General features: G+C 33.5%; 2 protein-coding genes and 1 long non-coding RNA gene across 8 annotated transcripts; all 3 read left to right on the top strand.

Moving 5' to 3' along the window:
• Positions 1-677: 677 nt before the first annotated feature.
• On the top strand, positions 678-3,574 carry LOC108217944 (uncharacterized). Of its 6 annotated transcripts, none has more exons than XR_010291084.1 (5): positions 678-1,114; positions 1,389-1,881; positions 2,024-2,130; positions 2,491-2,651; positions 3,249-3,574. It is a non-coding gene; the product is annotated as an uncharacterized LOC108217944 (long non-coding RNA). The 6 variants fall into 6 exon arrangements; XR_010291083.1 differs by having other exon boundaries at positions 2,017-2,130; XR_001806267.2 differs by lacking the exon at positions 2,024-2,130 and having other exon boundaries at positions 681-898; positions 986-1,498; positions 1,690-1,881.
• Positions 3,575-5,178: 1,604 nt separating this feature from the next.
• LOC108216913 (pentatricopeptide repeat-containing protein At4g31070, mitochondrial) lies at positions 5,179-7,179 on the top strand. The gene has a single exon (XM_017389776.2). The coding sequence runs from the start codon at positions 5,293-5,295 to the stop codon at positions 7,144-7,146; it is 1,854 nt and encodes a 617-aa protein (XP_017245265.1). The 5' UTR covers positions 5,179-5,292; the 3' UTR covers positions 7,147-7,179.
• Positions 7,180-7,689: 510 nt separating this feature from the next.
• LOC108218263 (potassium/proton antiporter CemA) lies at positions 7,690-14,433 on the top strand. Its single transcript, XM_017391167.2, has 7 exons — positions 7,690-8,784; positions 9,377-9,462; positions 10,122-10,295; positions 10,783-10,897; positions 11,730-11,827; positions 13,184-13,319; positions 14,020-14,433. Exons 1-7 carry the CDS (start codon positions 8,164-8,166, stop codon positions 14,086-14,088), a joined length of 1,299 nt encoding a protein of 432 aa, XP_017246656.1. The 5' UTR covers positions 7,690-8,163; the 3' UTR covers positions 14,089-14,433.
• The last annotated feature ends 105 nt before the right edge of the window (positions 14,434-14,538 follow it).

The following is a 14,538-nucleotide window of genomic DNA, read 5'->3' as shown; positions in this document are numbered from 1 at the left end:
CTTTTCTTTTTTCTGATTTTTAATTTGCCTGAGATCGGTTTTCAAAAAATATACATTCATTCTATACGCATATAATTATAAATAATTTTTCTTTCACTGTTACAAGAAGTCCAAATAAATGATTAAATTTAAATTGATATACTTTTTAAGATTTGTTAAAAAAAGGTGCTCGACTCCGAAATATAAATTTATAAATTAATGAGTTCAACTATAATATATAGATTAAAATAGAGTATTTGTCAAATATATTAATTTTTGGATATTTGTTTGTGAAGATATTAACTTTACTAAATAAATTTACTATCTTTTAAAATATAAAAGTGATTAAATTATAAAAAATCTTTCGATTTATCGGATCTATCCCACCCATTCTTTTACCCTTCTCTCAGCTATGTGTTTCTCTTCTCACTCGATTGTCCCTAGTTTTGGCCTGAACATAGAAAAGCTATTAATTGATTGACGGCTAGCTTTAAAACATTCAGACATAGTGCTCATCATCAACATCAACATGCACTACTAGAAAAACTGGAATAGACATCACCCTTTTAACATCGTTTCCTGATACGATCGATGTAAAAAAGTTTTATGACATCATCTCTTATAATAACGATGTCTTTGTGATGTTTAGACATCATTTTCCGGTTCAAACGATGTCTTAAATACACTTTAAAAAAAATGCGCGGCACTCTACTTTCCCTTTTCCCCTGTTCACCAATTGTTCCCACCATTTACCAAATAATTCCCCCGCCTTGCGATTATTTCCCAACCCTAAATCTTTTCAGCCACTTCAAAATAATAAAAACAAAATAAACATACTCACCTCCCTCTCTCATCCCGATTCTCTCAAATCACATGTATCTATCTCTCTCGACTCTTTCGATTGCAAGAACCCCCAACTGTAAGAACCCTAACTTCTCTCTGCACTTTAGAGCTCTTAGTCTCTCACTCTCTCCTGAACTCTTAACTAACCTCAATCTCTTTGAAGCTCAATGTCATCTCTGTGAAACTCAGCCTCTCTTCAACAAGGTTAATCGAGGTTGAATCTACTCTCTCTACAAAAGCTCCCAACGTTAAAGCTGCTTTATCGGTGTATAAAATTAGAAAGCTTAGTTAGGTAAGCTACTCGGTCTTTGTCTATGGATTTCTATCGGGTACATTAGCTTGTTATAGATTTCAATTTGGGGTTTTGATTTGGGGGTTTCGATTTGGGGGTTCTAATTTGTTTGGCTCAGTGATTTTGTTATGCAAATGACTTGATTTAGTTACAATTTGATTTTGAATGATTAAATTTGATTAACCATCATGTTTTTGAGCTTAATTATTGGTGCATTTGTTGATTTATTGATAATTACTTTCTTTGATGTTTGCTTCCTATTGTCCTTAATCAGCCATTCGGCCTCTCTAGTTGCTTGTTATCAGTCGAGGGTTTACACTGTAGCAATTACGAGTGGGTTTTGTGGAGTTTGGATGGAGAACAGATGGAGAAGAAGCAATCTGGGTATATGACTAGAATAGGGTTTTTAGTTTTACTGCCAAGGCAATAATGTTTGTACATATATTCTTCCACATATTTCACTTGTGCTATACACTGACACTTGTAAATAAACTTTCCAGGCAACTGTTGATGAAAAGTATGATGAAAATTTCCTTGCTTGATACTTGAAAACATCTGTTTTTTGTATTTGTCAGAGATTACAGCGTATAAGGAAACATCTGTTGATCTATCACTTATTGGATTTGATCAAGTTTAGTCACAGCCTCTTTTCGAGCAATGGGGTTCCCGAAACCATTAAACCTCCTATCAAAATAAAAGTAAATAGTCTGGAAAGTAGAGATGCACCACCAATGTGGCAGTGCGGTGTATGTATTTTGTCAAATCAGGTAAATTTATGTTTTCCTTAAAAAAACTACTCATGCAATAATTCAACTTATTGATGTATTTGTAATTCCACTATTAGCATCAGGTTTTAACAATGTTATGTATATGCGTTCAGTCACTAGCTCTGTTATGTGAAGCTTGCAGAATTGCAAAGCATGAAAGCCGTGCAAAGCAAGGAAGCTTTATTAATCTTAACTGAATAAGATTCTGCGGCTTATTGAAATATTTGATATAAAACTGCTCCAAATGCGGTATGCTACATCCCTGATAGGCAGTTATATTATATGGAACTGTAATATAACTATACAATGTTATGATCACATTCTTTAAGAAATAAACAGTGATTCAGATTATTCTAGAACTCAGAAATACCAAAGCTATATTTTTCATAGTAGTTCATGATTATTATTTCTTGATTTCTTTAGAATTCAAATTATTCTTGATTTCAGAGTATACAATTTCCTACTAAGTTCAATTCTGGATTGTGTTAATTCTGGTTTTGGTTGTACTAGCTGCAATATTTTGCCTCATTTTGATTGTATAGAATCAGGAAAATGAGAATTAAGAGAGCAGGTAACTTTCATGAGACAATTTATTTATCTTTTGTGCAGGGCTAGCGTAACTCCACTTAGTTAATGTTGTTGCTGCCACCAGAGAGGAGGCGCTTGATTTTGATTTACCTTTGCTTGACTTCATACAAATTGCAAAGGCAACCGATAATTTCTGCGACAATAACAAGCTTGGGGAAGGAGGTTTTGGTGCTGTTTACAAGGTGAGTATATTGATATATAACTATTTTTTTAGATCATGTAAATGCAGCATATCTGTTTGAGCTATTTTAATACACAAACTGTAAGTCTAAAATATGAATGCATGAGCAATCGTTTTCGATCAGAATAATTGTTATGGATATCTATAGACACCATTGATTAATTCTTCAATGTAAAAAACAATATTTGCAGGTTACATGTAAAAGCACTCTGTATTACACCATCCATGTTAGTCGTTTGGTTGCACATAAAGTATTTAACTTGTATCTGGTCAGAGAAAATGGACTCAATCAGTCAATCTGAAACTGAAATTAAGTTTGTATATAACAAAACTAGTTGACATCAGATCAAGCTTTCTCTGTATTTCTACCAATGTATATATATAGTGAAATATATGTTTATATTTCATTTTAGTGAAAGACTTTTTGTTTTGTGACCTCTAGAGCCGTAAATGTTAAAGTAAATGTGATCTTTTGAGCTTGCTGAGTTTAAACATTAATTCTGAAGCGTAAGTTTTGAAAGGATAATAAATAATATAGTTAGTAAAATTGTTATCAAAACTCTATCTTATGAAATTTCTATTGTTACAAAATCTTCAGATTACGAGTCCAATTAGAACAAAACATGGCAGCTCAGGCAAATCATAAGCTTCAACACGGCGGTGGAGAAGAATCTGAAGCTGATTTTTTTGTAGGTTTACGACGTGGTTCTGTATCTTGGCATAGTTGGCCTAATTGTGTATGTTTTGATTGCATGTTGTCGGATATTGTGGCTTGTGCAAAATTAGAACAGATGGAAGAATATTTTTAAGTAGTTGATGTTTGGATTAGATGAGAATCTTGTACTTCTTGATATTTAGATATTGGTTGGCTAGATATGTAAACAATTGATATTATGCAGTAATTGGATTTGGTAGTTCTTGGTTGGGGAAAAAAACTATGTCTAAAGTGCATATTACACATCGTCTATTCCAAATATATTGATGTCTATGTCTATACTTTACATCTGATAAAGCGCCATAAAATGATGTCTGAAATGCCTTTAACATCACCTAATAAGAAACTAACAGATGTTTACAAGTCTTTTCAACATCACCACCTTGAAAGAAAATGATGTAAAATAAGCTTATTGACATAGATTATATATTACTAGATGATGTCATATGATTTTTTAACATCACTAATTTGTTAAATAATGATGTCTTAATGTGGTTTAAACATCAATTTTTTGTCAAATATTGATGTCTATGGTGTTTTAGACATCAGTTTTTTGTTAAATAACGATGTCTATGTTGTTTAAGACATCGCCTCTTAGCCGATGTCTAATATGGTACAATAGACATCACCGACAAAGACATCGCCTGAAAAAAACCGGGACATCGGTTTTTAGGCGATGTCTAATGCAAAATTTCTAGTAGTGATGAGAGAAGATTAGAACACACCAACCATTGTCGTGATCATCATTAGCATGAAATCAGAATACATTAATCTTTAACAAAGAGTTGTTATCAGATGTTTTCACTCGCCTTCTGGCTAATTACCCCAACAATATAAGTGCCTTTCGAGGTAATGAGAAACCCTAATCTAATCAAGATCCATCTCACTAGAGCTTCTGTAGCTAAACTTATTCTCATTTTTATCTTTTTCTTACGTTTGTGCCATGCAAACTATCGATCTTGTTTGTGATGTCAGGTGCGACTATAAGAACACTGTTTGAAAAACTTTTTTAGAGACATTTCCTATCATGACGGAAGTCGAGTGAGAGACTGTTAGAAAGTTGAATTTTTATATTCGCAAAATGCATTCTCTTCATCATTCCATTTGTGTTTGTTTTTAGTTGACTTTTAATTTGCCTTTGATTGATTTTTCTAGTTGATTTTGTGGTATTGATACTAATCCTGCAAGACACTCATTTATCACAATCATTTCAATTAATTATGCAATTAAATGTAGTTTGTATCATTTTTTTTTAAAATTGTATTTGTAATTACATATATGGTCGCTAGCGGTCGAAGATATGGCTGCAAATATGCGTGTCTTTACAATTTGTATTTAGAAGATTGTATTTTTGCCTTTTTTTAAAAAATTACAATATTTTTGCAACAAACTTTCCAGATTTGGGTATAGTCCTATAAATTTTTTTAATTTTTTCTTTTATAATTGAAAAATAATATTTAAAATTTATTAAATTCAAAAATAAATTATGAAATTATATCTGATCAGAGTTTTAAAATACCCGTCAAGCGGTCAAAAACATGTAAAGAAATGAGCGAGACGGAACGAGCAAAATATAACATTATATCATCATAAAACATATCTAATCTGTTTCGAAACTTACTTTTTTCTTTTTGTAAATATTGAAAAAGCGACATCCTAAACTTTTTATAAAAAAATGATGATGTTTTATAAATTTATTATTTATTAATTTGATAGTAATTTATAATGTCTTGAAAATAAGAAGATGCCTGCCAACGTCCGTCGTCTATATAAAGGAGGGAGTAGGCATTAAACTTACCTCAACATCTTGTAAGTTAAGTTGCATCAAAAAATGGGGAAGCATAACTTAAAAACACACACTCATTTGTTGTAAAACTCCATTTTAGAAGATTAGCATGAGCTTCGGCCTACCCCCTAAGTCCTAACAATGTACATAAGACGATTTTGCTCAGCTACCGCATTGGAGTCTTCATCGCTGACAGAGTCCATAACAAAGCTCAAGCATCTTGTTCATCAAAAATTGAATGATCAGGCCTTGATATTTTACAAACACCAACTCCATGGAAACGCCTCTGTTTCGTCATCCTTCATTCTTCCTTCTGTTATCAAAGCATGTTCCCAATCTCAGACAACCCATCAGCTATTTGGGTTTCAGCTTCAGGGGTATATATTTAAATCAGGGTTTGATTCAGACCCTGTTGTCACCAACTCTATGGTATCAATGTATGCTAAGTTCTTGGACACTGGAAGTGCATCTAAATTGTTTGATCAAATGCCTTGTAAAGATACCGTGTCGTGGAACGCTATGATCAATTGTTTGGTTCAGAATGGTTGTGGTTTGGAGGCGCTTGGAGTGTTTAGGGAAATGTATGCGCTTGGGTTTGTGCCGAAAGCGGAGCTGATTGCTAGTGTGCTTTCGGTGTGTGTTCAGAGTGGATGTGTGGGAGCTGGAAGGGAGATTCATGGTATTGTTGTTGCTGATGAAAGGATTGATGAGACGGTGTTTTTGTCAACGGCATTGATAGATTTGTATTGGAGGTGTCAAGAGCCTAGGTTGGCCTTTTACATTTTTGATAATATGGAAGTCAGGAATGAGGTTTCTTGGACTGCGATGATCTCAGGATGTGCAGCGGATCACAATTATGAGACGGCAATTGATTGCTTTATTTCGATGCAGGTTGAAGGAGTGAAGCCAAACAGAGTTACTTTGATTACAATTTTACCAGCGTGTGCGAGTACTGGATGTAGCGAGCATGGAAATCAGATTCATGGTTATGCTTTTCGTCATGGGTATGACTCGGATATCCATTTCCTGTCAGCTCTGATACACATGTACTGTAAGAGTAGCGAAACACTGGATAATGCTAAACTAACATTTGAGTTTTCAAAGAACAAGGATGTTGTGTTGTGGAGTTCGATCATAGCAGGGTGTTCACAAAATGAAGACAGTTCAGAAGAGTCGATAAGATATTTCAACAGAATGCAGGAAGGGGAAATTGCTCCCAACTATGTAACTATGTTGGGCCTGATTTCTGCCTGTACTAACCTTTCATCAATTGGTCATGGACGTGTAGTTCATGGGTATGTGCTAAAATATGGTATGTTTTCAGAGTTATCTATTGGAAACTGCCTTGTAAACATGTACTCGAAATGTGGTAGTCTCACAGATTCACATCAAAGCTTTAAAGAATTATCTACAAGAGACTCCATATCGTGGAGTTCACTTATCAACGCATACGCCCTTCATGGTTGTGGCAAAGAAGCTCTGAGTCTTTTTTACGACATGCAAATGAGTGGAATAGAGGCTGATTCTATCACCTACCTCTCTGTTTTATCCGCCTGCAACCATGCTGGTCTTGTAGAAGAGGGAAAGACGCTCTTCAATGAAGCAGTAAAAGCCGATAACCAATCACTTGGTGCAAAACATTATGCTTGCCATATTGATCTTCTTGGAAGGGCAGGGAAGCTTGAAGATGCTTGTGATGTTATAAAGGCAATGCCGACGAAACCCAGTATAAGGATTTGGAGCTCACTGGTGTCAGCTTGCAAGCTTCATGGGAGACTAGGCCTTGCAGCAACGTTGGCTCATCAACTTCTATTGTCTGAACCCGAGAACGCTGCGCTGCATACGTTGCTGAGTATGGTTTATGCTGAATCAGGTAACTGGCCTGGTGTAGAAGAAGTAAGGTGTAATATGAAAATGAGAGGATTAAGAAAGAGTTATGGATTCAGTAGAATTGAGGTGGAGAATGAACCAATGTACTTTAGTTTGTCACATTAATAAAGTTTATAAAGTACGCACTATTTAAATCAAGTCCTTTTCACTCTTTTAATTATATTTTTCTTTTATATTAAAGTGCAAATTTTAATATTTTATATAAATAAAAAATACAAGAAATTAACATGTAAGAAAACCCATTTATTAAAATTTTGATTTTTTATTAATAATTAAAAAAATATACTCCCTCCGTCCCCCTCAATTGTTTACATTGGAGGGGGACACGGAGACCAAGACAATGTATGAAAAATGAGTAAAGTTAGATGAAAAGTTGGTAAAGTGGTGGGACCTACCAATATTTAATAGTAGATTTGAGATAGTGGAGGAAAGTAGTGGGTGTAATAGTAGTTTTTATTGTTAAATATGAGATAGTAGAGGAAGATAGTGAGTGTAATGATTGGAAAAATTTACTATTTATAGTAATGTAAAGAAATGAGAGGGACATCCCAAAATAGTAACTGTAAAGAAATGAGAGGGACAGAGGGAGTAAGAAAGATGAAAAGTATGAAATGAATAAGTGTACTTACACCCGCCAGGTTGCTGCAGTGGATGACATATACAGTTTACTACCACATTCTTTATCTTCGTTCTTTCAGATAAGGCAACCCAAGCTAGCTGCCTGTCTGTATATACACACAAATTTCTATAATCTACATATCGTCACCTGGCATTACCACTTCCATTTTTTAATTAAAGAGAGGGAGAGAGGGAGGGAGAGAGAGAGAGATATTCATAGAGAGATTCATATATCTTCACCACCCAAGTTGTATATTTTCTCCTATTGTCTCAGTACACATGTACTTTTTCACTTCCCTGTTTCTTATATATTTGCATATTAATTTATTTTCTCCTGTTTCATATTGATTTTTGTATTTGGAGGAGAAATATCCGCAAAGTTAGGTTTTTTAAAAGAGGAAAGGTGTTGTTGCTGGTTGCAATGATTTTTATTTTGTGTTGTGTGTATCTAAACAACAATTAGTAGTATTTTATGAGGGTGAAAAATGTGGGCTTCTTCAACACATGTTCTTAATGAGCACTTCACTAGTCTTATGTCATAACTCTATTTTTATAAATCAAACTACCAAGAACTTGCATTTGAATTCTAGTTGTTCTAGGAGGATTTTGGGTCAATGGGGTTATAAAAGGAGGCGTCGGGGGCAGATTGGTGGTGGGTTGATTCCTAATGCCGAGAAAGGTGGAGGGTCTTCCAGGAAGAAGAGTTGGTGGAAGAAATTCTTTTTTGATGAGGATGGTAATTGGTTTGGCCTAAAAGATGAGGATATGATTCCTGAGGAAGAATCTGTTATTAATGATGACGAGTTTTCGGAAGGTGAAAAATTTGAAGCTTGGAGAAGGCGAGCTGAGGCCATTGTAGAATTGAGGGAAGCTCAAGAAGATATGAGGAATGAAGAGAGCAGGAGGTGGGAAGATTGGATTGTTGAAGAAACTCATAGCTCAACTTGGGTTCAAGAACCTAGTAATGATGGAGTAGGGCAATCTAGTGATGATTTTAGGGAAGATCTTGCTGACTTGATTCCAGGAAAAGGGTTTGCCAAGTCTTTGAGCAATTTTGTTCTTGGAAATGAAGATGACGACTTGCTCTATGAAGACCGTGTTTTCCAGTATGCCTCTATTAATTCTGTAAGTCCATCTGCCTTTTGACCTAGCAAGGATATGATTTAAATCTGTAAGCAACAATTCTTTTTGAAGGCATACTTCTCAGTTATAAATTACTTGTATTCTTACAATTGGTATCTGTGGCTTTATGTACTCTAATGTACAACCATTTAAACATTAATTTTCCAGTGTGTGAATTTGTTCTCTTGGAACTGCAACTTGCTTTGCTAAAGACTACTTTCTTATCGTCTCTTTTTTCTTTTGTTATTATTATATCACTTCTTCTGGGTTTTCCTCCTTCCAAAATCATCTAGCAAATAATATGTGTATTTATCCATGCTAGTATGTCCACTACTTTCTCACGGTGATGTTACCACGCCTCTAAGGTTTCCTAGAAAGTCCTTGGCATCGGACATTGCAGACTACTCTAAAATAAGTGCATTACAATTTACACCAAAAAAGTATCATGTAGCATGTTTTGAACAACTTTTTTGAGTTCTTCCTCGCCCATAGGTTCCTTTTATACAGCACTTGGTTTTTTATCCACCATCTCAATTCAAATATAAATACATTACCTATATCCCTAAGAAGCTGTTTTTTTGTTTTTGTTTTGCAGGCTAAATTCTTGGCAATTTTGATAATTGTACCTACAGTTATGGATTATTTGGTTCATGATTATGTTCTATTGCCTTTTTTGGATAGGTAATGTTTAGTGTAATATGGTTTAGTTTAACAGATCATTTAAATATGCCAACATGTTCATTTCAAAAGAAAGCACCTCTATTATAATGTATTATTGTTTACAGATAGAAACATATTTTTGATGATGTCCTTTGTTCACGTGCAGAATATTTAATATACAAGAACTACTAATCAATTAATCATGCACAACCATAGATAATGTTGCACAAGAGAAAAAAGCATGATTTGTGAAGGAAATGATAAAGAAACACAATCTCTAAGAATTGTTGTTGTTGTTGTCGTCGAGTTAAAGAACTCTATAAGATTTTAAGCTATAAAAAATCAATGTACGTTTTAGTACTAATACTATATTGTTCTTGCTTGTTTAAGGAGCAACCCATGTTAAAGAAGGTTACCACTTTATTTGTCTTTTTTAAAAGATTTTACTGAAAACTAACTAGTCAGTGCAGAGAGGATGCCATTAATATTGATATCTTTGAATCCCAATAAAATTTTAATTCTGAGAATTGTAAAGCAGTAAGCAACAAATATATAAAGATGTATAAGAAGATAAAAGAATATTTTCTAGACTCGGAGTGGCTAGTGTTTAGACCGATGATATCTGTATTATTAGAAGTTTATTTGAAATATAGATCCACTGACCTTTGGAACATCAACAGGTACGTGAAGACTGTTCCACTTGCAGCACAGATCCTCGATGTTAGGAAGCATCAGAAGCTTGAAATGATAGAGGAGTTAAAACTTGACAAAGCAAAATACAGACTAGAGGTAGAAATTGGTAAATCTCCACCTCTCTCTGATGATGAGATGTGGCTGGAGTTGCGACATAAGGCGTAAGTGCACGTTATTACAAGTGCTACTTATTTTATCATTTAGGAGGGTAAATTTACAGCTAACTTAGGATTTACTGGTGCCTATTTGGAAGTTTAGATTGTTTGTAAGGTCAAGCCATTTAAAGAGTCCATAATAAAAAGTAGACAGTGGTAACAAAGAAGCTTATCAACTTTATGAGTTATGAGCAATTACATAATTTCTTATATCAATAACTCTCGTCTACATTAAATAAGCGAGCTTACTGAATATTGGTTGAATGTAGCACCTGCCCGTCTTTGTTTTTGGAAAATTTCCGGCTTGTATTTTCTCAATTGATATTGGAAACATTTTTTCTTGCTTATATATCTTTCTTGTGAGTGCAATTTCTAGTATTATGGATCTCTAAAGTTTGGGTAGTCCGAAACAGATTTAAATTATGTTTTTTTTGGCTAAATAATCATGGTTAACTTACTGATGCTAATCTAAAATGCTTTCTTGCTTTTCCAGCTTAGTATTGCGGGACGAATGGAGGCTAGAGAACCGTAAAGCCTTTGCTAATATATGGTCAGATATGGTGTTCGGGATCTCATTATTCATTTTGTTATACTTGAATCAAAGTAAAGTAAGTTCTCATCTAATTTTTTGAATCAGTTTAGTACCATGATTTTCGCATACAACATTGTGGTTTTTAATTGTTTTTTCACTGGAAATGAATTGTTTCCCATCTGGCCAATGATCTCTATACTGCCAGTTAATGCCACTAATAGAAACTTAAATATGTAGCTCTCTGAAAGCCTTATAGAATGACTGCATCCCTTAAAAACTTCCATGGACAGAAAGTCCATAGGATGCGTCAACATTTTCATGTCTTGCTCTCATCCAGTCTGTAACTTTCTGTACCGATTATGCTTCTTTTTTTAAATTACTTATCGATCCTAATTATATTAAACTTTCATTATGCAGTGGCTTTGATTGATAAACACTTTCAAGTCTTTCTTTCAGCCAGTCTCAAACTCTTTATATTGATTATGCTTCTTAAAAAAATTTCTATCTCATTCGAATCATATTAATTTTATCATGTAATGGCATTGACTGGTCGAAATAGCTTGCTTTATTTAGAGAGCCCCCAATTTCATTGGAGTCTTGGAGTCCACATATGTTCTGCAAGTAAAATATAGCTTAAAATATTACAAAATATATTATTTTTTCGAATGATGTTCTACAAACAGCATTATGTTTTATAAAATAATATATTTTACAATGTTCAACTTGTAAAATGTATGGGATCCGCAAGATTTTCAATAATATAGTGATGTTTGTGGAACATCATTCGAAAAAATAATATATTTTGTAATATTTTCAGCTATATTTTAGCTGCAGAACATGTGTGGACTCCAATTGAAGCAGGTTTTCTTTTTGCTAAATTGAATTTCATGTTTTTCCAACTATTGCAGGTAGCTTTGTTGAAATTCACAGGGTATAAAATAATAAACAATATATCAGATGCTGGCAAGGCGTTTGCGATTATACTTGTTACTGATATATTTTTGGGGTAAACTTTTCTCTCTGCCTCAAGATGTGTTTACTTCGCTTCCAAGGTTTAGGGATTCTTACATACGTTAACTTGGTTTCACAATTGTTATAACCGCAGAAGTAATATATTCTTTATCATTGAATAAAATTTAAACGGGTATATAATTCCTCATTTCTATCCTTTCCGCAGATTAGTAATGGAAACTGAAAAGTATATGCTTTTGTCATCTTTCTAGTTGGTAGTTGGTGATTTATAATATATGTATAGAGTAAAGTTCTATGGAGTACATAAAATATTGGAGTATTGGAGTACAAAATTGGATAAAATATAATCTATTCATCTAAATTTCAATTTTTTTGTTCAATAAATATTCTTAAATATTTAATAACCTGCACATTATGTTCTACACAACATAAACATCATAATCAAAAGGTAGAATAATGACTTTTATAAATTACAGGACTCTGTGTTCTGCAATATAACTAATAAGCAGAACAATAATGTTAATACTTGTTAAAGTTGAAAGATATTAACGATTAATAGACAATTATGTGCAAGACAACTTATAAATGATAGATTGTATATAAATTTGTAGAATCAAATATATTATTTATGATTAAACTAAAAAATTAAGATTTGTACTCCAATACTCCAATGTTTTTGTGTACTCCATAGAACTTAACTCTATATGTATATATCATGTTAAACTTGTAATATAGCTTCTAATGTCAAAAATATGAAATTGATGCTAATGCAAGATTGATATTGTTGCTGATTTGTCTTAATAATAGTCAAAGACTCCCTTATTTGGGGTGTCTCGTTTCTCTAGGTTTCATATAATGGGGGGTTTTATGGCACCAGGGAATGGGTTAGGGTACAATAAGATGTCGACCTGGCAGGTTGGGCACCCGATAACTCAATTAACAAAATGTAATATACCTATTTCAATTTTTGATACACCTCATAAGTAATGCATTACTATTAATATGTACATTAAATTTATTAAAAGTTTTAACTTCATAAGTATCAATAATTTAATAGATTAGCACCGGTCCAAATTGCATTCGTAATTTGTAAATCGACAGTGAGCTAAATTTTACTTTATTGTGTAGAGCACTTCAATATATTGGACATGCTCTCATCTCAACTTTGTGAAATTTGAACTTTGAAGTACGTAAGGAAAATTTTAATCAAATAGCCAACAGGATACAATATTGATGTGTCATTTAAAATTTTTTATTATGTAAATTGCTTTCTGGTTAAGCGATTTATATCACCATCTTTTGACAACAATGCTAATATAACTTTTAGTTTTCAAACATGTATTGGGTTGTCAACTACGAATGCTAACTAGTTATGCTTGAAAACACGCAGGTATCATTCTGAAACTGGTTGGCATACACTGGTAGAGATGGTAGTTGAGCATTACGGTATTGATGTTGATCAGGCTGCTATAACCATATTTGTCTGCCTATTTCCCGTTTCAGTGGATGCATGTGTAAAGCTTTGGGTATGTTGGTACTTCGAAACTTTTAAAGTCATTTTTAATAGTGCTAGCTTTTTCTTCTCTTGCTTTGAAGTGCCCTAAAGAATTGAAGAAACTTCCACAATTAAATATTCTCAGAAAGTAATCACAAACACTGGAGCACAATTTAGCAAAAGTAAAAAACCTTGGATTAAAATTTAACACAATTTGATGAAATCACCTCCATTCAATGTTTGGTAGTCAATTTCTAGATCAAAGTCTTGGTGGAAGTGATTGCTTACAAACCTTTGAATTGTGGTGCGTCAGGATACTGAATGAGAACCATGTAAAAAAGATTCGTTTTATCGGTGATATACTCTTGATCCATATATTACTTTTCTCGAGATGTTTAAAATAAAATCAACTAGCACTGACTGTAGCGATTAATAATTATAAGTTTTAGTGTCATGTAGTACTGGAGTCCCTCTTTTACTTCTTTGCTAAAGCCTCATTAATAAACTTCTGGCTTACGGTGACCTATTGAAATGATTGATAGAGACATGAAGTCTTTCGGTGCCAAACAAGAATTGTTATTAATTACTGTGGAAGCAACAAGACATTGAACTAGGCTAGAATTTTGCAACCTTTTTTAAACACGAGTTCGTGCTTTATTAGATTCTGTTCATATAATTTTCTCCGAGTTAATATTATACTCACTGATATGTGATCTTACTTTTGTGGTTAGATGTTCAAATTCCTACCAAGATTGTCCCCTGGGGTTGAAAAAATAATCCGTGAAATGACGCGGCATTAGCAGTATCATCTCTATCCGGGAATCTCATTCATTTTTTCCTGCTCAACGATGTGCAGAAAATTTTACCAGGGTCCAAGTGGTATATATGTCTGCAATCAGGACTTGCCATGTTGGGTTGAGGAGTGTGTCTCTCGATTTTGAGTAGCAATATGAATATAATTTTTTTTAGAACCAAAATTAAGTCGTGAACTCACAGGTTCATAATTCAGATGATGAGTTTAGCCAAACTAGTTCATAGAAACTGGAAACATATTACAAAACTTCCATTCTTTACTGTAAGCCATTGTACTTCCCGGAGTCTACCGGGAAGCATCTATAATTGATCGAAAGTTTATATGCTTGAAATTCAGTGTTCTAAAAATTCCCGATTTATTTTAAAAAATCCTGATTAATCCCAGATTTATCAAAAAAAATTGCGGTAATTTCTGAATCGGTAGGCCAACCGATTAG

The sequence above is a fragment of the Daucus carota genome, chromosome 4, assembly GCF_001625215.2.
Source record: "Daucus carota subsp. sativus chromosome 4, DH1 v3.0, whole genome shotgun sequence".
NCBI lineage: Eukaryota > Viridiplantae > Streptophyta > Magnoliopsida > Apiales > Apiaceae > Daucus > Daucus carota.
Note: the sequence above shows the minus strand (reverse complement) of the source record. Positions and strands in the feature narration are given on the sequence as shown.

Bases quoted from the DNA above. Each gene is read 5' to 3' on its own strand.
- LOC108216913 (XM_017389776.2), top strand. From the start codon at position 5,293: ATGTACATAAGACGATTTTGCTCAGCTACCGCATTGGAGTCTTCATCG.
- LOC108218263 (XM_017391167.2), top strand. From the start codon at position 8,164: ATGTTCTTAATGAGCACTTCACTAGTCTTATGTCATAACTCTATTTTT. The intron at 10,898-11,729 runs GTAAGTTCTCAT...CAACTATTGCAG, and splicing joins TATACTTGAATCAAAGTAAA to GTAGCTTTGTTGAAATTCAC. The intron at 13,320-14,019 runs GTATGTTGGTAC...TTTTGTGGTTAG, and splicing joins ATGCATGTGTAAAGCTTTGG to ATGTTCAAATTCCTACCAAG.